This window comes from Scyliorhinus canicula, chromosome 21 (genome assembly GCF_902713615.1).
Source record: "Scyliorhinus canicula chromosome 21, sScyCan1.1, whole genome shotgun sequence".
Lineage (NCBI taxonomy): Eukaryota > Metazoa > Chordata > Chondrichthyes > Carcharhiniformes > Scyliorhinidae > Scyliorhinus > Scyliorhinus canicula.
Window position 1 is genome coordinate 70334825 of NC_052166.1, and position 8170 is coordinate 70342994.

The following is an 8170-nucleotide window of genomic DNA, read 5'->3' on the forward strand; positions in this document are numbered from 1 at the left end:
GAGAGTGATTTAAACAACTGGGAGTGTTTGATACCGACAGTGCAGAGGGAGCTTTACTCTGTATCTAACACCGTGCTGTACCTGTCCTGGGAGTGTTTGATGGGGACAGTGTAGAGGGAGCTTTACTCTGTATCTAACCCCGTGCTGCACCTGTCCTGGGAGTGTTTGATGGGGACAGTGTAGAGGGAGCTTTACTCTGTATCTAACCCCGTGCTGTACCTGTCCTGGGAGTGTTTGATGGGGACAGTGTAGAGGGAGCTTTACTCTGTATCTAACCCCGTGCTGTACCTGTCCTGGGAGTGTTTGATGGGAACAGTGTAGAGGGAGCTTTACTCTGTATCTAACCCCGTGCTGTACCTGTCCTGGGAGTGTTTGATGGGGACAGTGTAGAGGGCACTTTACTCTGCATCTAACCCCGTGCTGTACCTGTCTTGGGAGTGTTTGATGGGGACAGTGTAGAGGGAGCTTTACTCTGTATCTAACCCCGTGCTGTACCTGTCCTGGGAGTGTTTGATGGGGACAGTGTAGAGGGAGCTTTACTCTGTATCTAACCCTGTGCTGTACCTGTCCTGGGAGTGTTTGATGGGGACAGTGTCGAGGGAGCTTTACTCTGTATCTAACCCCATGCTGTACCTGCCCTGGGAATGTTTGATGGGGACAGTGTAGAGGGAGCTTTACTCTGTATCTAACCCCGTGCTGTACCTGTCCTGGGAGTGTTTGATGGGGACAGTGTAGAGGGAGCTTTACTCTGTATCTAACCCCGTGCTGTACCTGTCCTGGGAGTGTTTGATGGGGACAGTGTAGAGGGAGCTTTACTCTGTATCTAACCCCGTGCTGTACCTGTCCTGGGAGTGTTTGATGGGGACAGTGTAGAGGGAGCTTTACTCTGTATCTAACCCCGTGCTGTACCTGTCCTGGGAGTGTTTGATGGGGACAGTGTAGAGGGAGCTTTACTCTGTATCTAACCCCGTGCTGTACCTGTCCTGTGAGGAAACCTGACATCTTCCACTGTTTATATCGTCTCCCCTTGTCCTGCCCAGCATGTCATGGTGACTATGTAAAGACATCAGTGATGTGACAGGAGTAAACCATTCAGCCCCTTGAACCTGCTGCACCATCCAATAGGATTATGACTGGTCTGAGTGTGGCCTTAACTCCACTTTCCTGTTCTCCCCTTTTACTCCCTGATCGATGAATAATCTATCTAATTCAGCCTTGTCGATATTCAAAGATCCAGTCAGACGTGACCTAGCCTCCACTGTCCTCTCCAAAAATTAACGACCCTTTAGAGATGAACTTGTTCCTGATGAGGGACTGTTATTTTGAGGCTGTGCACGAGATTCCCACATGAAGGGAGCTATTCGTTCAGTATCCAACCGGCCGAGCCCCTCAGAATCCTATCTCTTTCAATAACCGTGTCTCTCTCTCAATCTTCCAAACTCCAATGAGTATCGGCCCAACCTTCTCAACCTTTCCTCAAAAGACAAACAAACGCCTTCATCCCAGATATCAGTCCAGTGAACCTTCTTTGAATTGTTTCCAATCCTTCCTTAAATAAGGAGCTGGAGCCTGTATCCCGGGGTATGATCAATACTCTGTGTAGATGGAGCAAAACTTCCCGAAATGTATATCCGGGGTACAGAGGGTCCGGGGTACAGAGGGTCCGGGGTACAGAGGGTCCGGGGTAGAGAGGGTCCGGGGTAGAGAGGGTCCGGGGTACGTACAGAGGGTCCAGGGTACAGAGGGTCCGGGGTACAGAGAGTCCGGGGAACGTACAGAGGGTCCGGGGTACAGAGGGTCCGGGGTACAGAGGGTCCGGGGTACAGAGGGTCCGGGGTACAGAGGGTCCGGGGTACAGAGAGTCCGGGGTACGTACAGAGGGTCCGGGGTACGTACAGACAGTCCGGGGTACATACAGAGGGTCCGGGCTACGTACAGAGGGTCCGGGCTACGTACAGAGGGTCCGGGCTACGTACAGAGGGTCCGGGCTACGTACAGAGGGTCCGGGGTACGTACAGATGGTCCGGGGTACGTACAGAGGGTCCGGGGTACAGAGGGTCCGGGGTACAGAGGGTCCGGGGTACAGAGGGTCCGGGGTACAGAGGGTCTGGGGTACGTACAGAGGGTCCGGGGTACGGAGGGTCCGGGGTACGTACAGAGGGTCCGGGGTACGTACAGAGGGTCCGGGGTACGTACAGAGAGTCCGGGGTACGTACAGAGGGTCCGGGGTACAGAGGGTCCGAGTTCCATTGCCTTCGGAAATACCTGCTGCACCTGCATGCTAACTCAGTGACCCTCCGTACCCCGGACCCTCCGTACCCCGGACCCTCCGTACCCCGGACCCTCCGTACCCCGGACCCTCCGTACCCCGGACCCTCCGTACCCCGGACCCTCCGTACCCCGGACCCTCCGTACCCCGGACCCTCCGTACCCCGGACCCTCCGTACCCCGGACCCTCCGTACCCCGGACCCTCCGTACCCCGGACCCTCCGTACCCCGGACCCTCCGCACCCCGGACCCTCCGCACCCCGGACCCTCCGCACCGCGGACCCTCCGTACCCCGGACCCTCCGTACCCAGGACCCTCCGTACCCCGGACCCTCTGTACCCAGGACCCTCCGGACCCTCTGTACCCAGGACCCTCCGTACCCCGGACCCTCTGTACCCCGGGTACCCCGGACCCTCCGTACCCCGGACCCTCTGTACCCCGAACCCTCCGTACCCCGGGTACCCCGGACCCTCCGTACCCTCCGTACCCCAGACCCTCCGTACCCCGGACCCTCCGTACCCCGGACCCTCCGTACCCCGGACCCTCCGTACCCCGGACCCTCCGTACCCCGGACCCTCTGTACCCTGGATCCTCTGTATCCCGGACCCTCCATACCCCGGACCCTCTCAGTCTCCATTTTAAAAATCTGCCTTTTTGTTCTTTGTGCCAAAACGGACAAACTGACATTTTCCCACATTTTACTCCTCTTAACAATTTTTTGCCGACTTGCTTAACCCACCGACATCCGTCTGCATCGTCCTGTCACCCCCATCATCCTGTTACCCCCATATTCCTGCCTACCCTCCTGCCCACCCCCCTACCCATCCCCCTGCCCACCCCCCACCCACCCTCCTGCCCACCCCCCTGCCCGTCCCCCTGCCCGTCCCCCTGCTCATCCCCCTGCCCATTCCATTGCCCACCGCCTAACCACCCTCCTGCCCACCCCCTACCCACCCTCCTGCCCACCCCCCCACCCACCCCCCTACCCACCCTCTGCCCATCCCCCACCCACCCCCCTACCCACCCTCCTGCCCACCCCCCTGCCCATCCCCCTGCCCATTCCCCTGCCCACCCCCTACCTACCCTCCTGCCCATTCCCCTGCCCACCCCTACCCACCCTCTTGCCCATTCCCCTGCCCACCCCCTACCCACCCTCCTGCCTACCCCCCACCCACCCTCATGCCCACCCCCCTACCCATCCTCCTGCCCACCCCCCACCCACCCCCCTACCCACCCTCCTGCCCATCCCCCACCCACCCCCCTGCCCACCCTCTGCCCATCCCCCTGCCCACCCTCCTGCCCATCCCCTACCCACCCTCCTGCCCATCCCCCTACCCACCCTCCTGCCCACCCCGTACCCACCCTCCTGCCCATCCCCCTGCCCATCTTTGTATCAACAACAAATCTGGTTATAATACAATCAATCCCTCTTCCAAGTCATTAATATTGATCAGAAATATTTAAGGCTCAAACACTGATCCCTGCGATATTTCCCTACTTACATTTTGCCAACCTGAAAATGACCCATGAATCCCGACTCTGATTCCTGTTATTTAACCAATCCCCTGTCCACAGTGACCCCCAACACCATCAGCTCGGATATTGTGCATTAACCTTCTGTCCAGCACCGTATCAAATTTCTCTGGAACATCCAAATAGTCTGCATCCTGCTCCTTCCCCACAGCCACCAAACTCAGAGAGCTCCAGTAAATTTGTCAAACATGATTTCCCTTTCACAAAGCCACAATGACTCTGTCCGATAGCATTATTATTTTATAAATGTGCCGCTATTACTTCCTGAATGGATTCTTGCATGTCCCCAGTGACAGATGTCCGGCTCACTGGTTTATATTGCCCTGATTTATGTCTTTGCCCTTTCTTCAATAAGTGTATTAGTAATCCCATTCACAGACGCTTGTGAAGGGGCTGACAGGGGTCAGGGTTTCTCTGAGATTGTTTCCACTGACTGTAGAAGCTAAACCAGAGTCCGGGGTGGGGGCAGGTTAAGAGGTCCAATCATTTTGAACTGAGAGACAAGGAGAAATTACTTCACTTAAAGGGTTGTGAAATATCTACTCCAGAGGGTTATGGATGCTTCATTATTGAATAGATTTAAGGCCCCATGGCACAGACAGATTTTTGGTCTCTGAGGGATTTGAGGAGTAGGCGGGGTAATGTTGAAGTAGGTTCAAAGGCTGTGGGATCTCCCCCCCATCTTTTATCCATCCATTTCTTTTAAGATCCTGAGATGAGGGCCAGGGGAAGCTGTCAGCCTTTAATCACAGTATTTCTCCCAGTAATTTTTCTCTCGTGATCATGATTGTTTTAACTATCTCCTTTTTGCACCTTGATTCTTTAACTATTTGTGGATTTTTTTCTGTCCTCTGAAGACAGGATGACCGACACAAACTAATCACATTTCGTCCTTTGTATTTCCTGTGTAGCTCGTAGAACCAAATGAAGTCTCGTCTCTCCTCTGCACCTGGTACTCAGCTTCCCTTCATCAATATAAGCCAACTCCTTAAATCCCTTTGCTCTGCCTCCTCCACCCCTCACTTCTGAAAAATGTGAGGAGCTTCTGGAGTTCTTTATCATGAAGTTTGGGACCATCTGGTCAGCTGACTGTGTCATGAATCTTTTGAAATATTCTCTCTTCCGCTCTGGTCCCTCTGTCTTTTAAGTTTGACACCATCACCCCTCTCCTCAAAAAAAACACCTTTGCCCTGGAAAACTATGGTCTTCAATCTCCTGAAAATCCTTGAGCAGGTTGTTCTCTCCAAAATTTGTTCCTATTTTTCCTGGAATTTCACATTTGAATCCCTCCAATCAGGTTTCTGCTCTGCCACATCACCGAAACAGCCTTTATCAAAGTCACAATGACATCCTGTGTGATAAAGAGAAACGTTCCCTCCTCATCCTTCTCCACCTGCAGCTTTTGATGCGTTGACCACACCCTCCTCCAACACCTCTCCACTGGATGGTACTGCCCTCGCCTGGTTCCATTCCCATCTATCGCAACGTAACCAGACAATCACTGGCAATGTTTCCTCTTCCTGTTCCTGCACTGTTAGCACTGGTATTGCACAAGGATCTGTCTCCAGTCTCTCCTATTTCCCATCTACACACTGCCCCTCAGCACAATAACCTGAGAGTTCCACCTGTATTCTGCTGAAACTCTGCTCATCCTCTATCACATTTTAGTAGGAAGGATAAGGAAAGGAAATTTAAATTTTGGTTTAAAAGTGGGTGCAGGAACAGAGGGACCCGTGTACAAATGGTTGAAGGTGGCAGGGCAGGTTGAGGAAGTGGGTAATCAAGCAGACGGGGATCCTGGTCTTTGTAAATACAGACATCGGCCCCACCAACCGTGGGTGGGATTCTGCCCGGCCTTGGAAGGTAGTCCTGTAATGGCCAACAACTTTCCAGCTCATCCAGGCACAGCGCTACAGTGGCCAGATACAGTACTGCAGTGTCTGCCTGGACAGTTACCGTCCTCGAGGCGAGTCCTGGGATGGGAAAGTAGGGGATACCGTGGGGGCTTGGGAGGGGGTGATGGGGAGTGGGGGAGGAGGCAGGGCAGGGGCTCCAAGGTCCCAGAGGATCCCAAATCTGATGGGCCTCAGATTTAGCACACCCCACCCCCACTTCACATCCAAAATATAGATTGGTTCATTCATTGGTTTTCCACCCTGCTCTGACCCCTGCCCCAGCCAATAAATGGAGGTCAGGTGGGATAGACCATTAAGGGCCTCAGTAGGGGATAGGGCAAGTTTCTCACCTGAGGCCCTGGTAATCCCACTGTGAAATTGCGGAGGGAATCCCGTCCATGCAATTGTAACCCTCCCCCCACCCCCACCCACCCACCTCAGCACCCGCAATCTGAGGGGGGGGGAGCATTAAACTCTGCCCATAGAGTACAAGAGCAAGGAGGTTGGGTTGACCTTGGATAAAACACTGGCTTCAGCCTCAGCTGGAGCATTGTGCCCAGTTCTGGGCACCACACACTGGGAAAGATGTGAAAACATTGGAGAGACAGCAGAAAAGATTCATAAGAATGGCTCCAGGGATGAGGAACTTCAGTTATGTGGGTAGATTGGAGAAAGGAAGGTTGAAAGGAGATTTGATTGAGATAATCAAAATCAGGAGGGGTCTGAGAGAGATAAAAAGTGTTCCCATTGGTGGAAGGATTGAGAATGAGAGGATCCCAATTTAAGATGAATGGCAAAAGAACCAGGAGGCAACACAAGGAAAAGTTATTTTTCCCGCAAAGTGATTTGGATCTGGGATGCACTGGGATCTGGGATGTGGATGTGGGATGCACTGGGATGTGGGATCTGGATCTGGGATTTGGGATGCACTGGGATGTGGGATGTGGATGTGGGATGCACTGGGATGTGGGATCTGGATCTGGGATGCACTGAGATGTTGGATCTGGATGTGGGATGCACTGGGACCTGGGATGCAATGGGATGTGGATGTGGGATGCACTGGGATCTGGGATGTGGATGTGGGATGCACTGGGATGTGGGATGCACTGGGATGTGGGATGCACTGGGATTTGGGATGCACTGGGATGTGGGAGGCTCTGCCTGAAAATGTTTGTAGGCCTTTGGGGTGAAAGGGGGGCAGTGTCACTCGGTGTGTAGCTCTTAGATAGAGCCAGCAGACACCATAGGGCTGAATGGCCTCCAGTGCTGTTATCATTCTATCATTGCCTCTTCCAACCTTTCTGGTCTCTAAAGTATCTGATTGTGTGTTTGACATCCAGTAATGGATGAGCAGAAATCTCCTCCAGTTAAATATTAGAAAGACTACAGCTGTTTCTTTAGCCCCGGTCACTGTTCCATCTCTCTCCATGGCAGCTGTCCAAAGCTGAATCTGACTGTTCACAATTTTGGTGGGGTATTTGATTGCCAAAGAGCTTCTAACATTAAGACCGTAACATCACCCACCCGACTCCATCGCTGCTGGAATCCTCTTCAATGCCTGTTACCTCCAGACCTGACTATTCTGATGCTCAGCCCTCTCCCTCATGGTGTTTTCTGTCTTTTACTCCAGGTAACGCCTGACTTTGTGAAGAGTGGCAAGTATTCATTGGAGAGGATGGGCATCATTTACCCGGCAAAGGTTCACCTCAAATCACCCTTTGATCCAAACAACAAACGAGTGAAAGGAATTTATTAGCGAGGAGCTTTGAAATGAGAAAGTATGTGACCAGGAACTTTCTGCAATGGTTTTGAGTTTCAGTCCTGTGATTGGAAGATCAGTTTCTGGACATGGGGAGTTTTGGTGAAATTTCTGAACTGGACATTCCAACTTGAGCCTGTGCTCTGGATTTGCTCAGAGCGAAGGAGTAATTTTAATATTTTATTGAATTATTATGAAGTCTACAATTAATATAATTATTTTCAATCATGTTTTAACAAATTAAAGTTTACATCAGTGCCAAAAACAGTAATAATGTTGAGTACGCAATCAAACTCATGATTGAACACACGTGTTGAACACGCTATCCCTATCCCGTGTTCCAATGTATCAGAAACGGAGAGGAACTGGGGAAGGGCAGAGCTGGATTATTCCCTCAGTCAGCTCCAGAATCCAAGAGTCACGGCCCAGCTCAGAGTCGTCAATGTTCTGAGTGGAATGAATGGTATTTTCAGTGAGCTCTGAGGCTTTCTCATACTCCCAGTCTGGACCTTGTCATGCTGGACACACTGAACAGTCACAACACGAGGGGGAGCTGCAGAGTGGGGGCATTCCCTTGGGTCAGAGTGTGGCTGAATGACGAGATGGTGGGAGGAGTGAAGAGTGGCTGGGAATGACCTGGGGAGGGTTCTGAGTCTGATGATGGGGGCGAGCAGCAGGGGGAGAGCTTTGCTGCGTCTCGCAGTGGCAGGTTGGG

The 8170-nt window shown here is 52.6% G+C and overlaps 1 protein-coding gene across 1 annotated transcript in view; it reads left to right on the forward strand.

Moving 5' to 3' along the window:
- The window catches only part of sardh (sarcosine dehydrogenase), a 357516-nt gene extending 349790 nt beyond the window's left edge, over nt 1-7726 (forward strand). The window contains exon 23 of the mRNA XM_038781905.1: nt 7327-7726. Within this exon, the coding sequence (XP_038637833.1) occupies nt 7327-7452 (126 nt within the window). The 3' untranslated portion in view covers nt 7453-7726. The remainder of the gene's footprint in view (nt 1-7326) is intronic.
- The last annotated feature ends 444 nt before the right edge of the window (nt 7727-8170 follow it).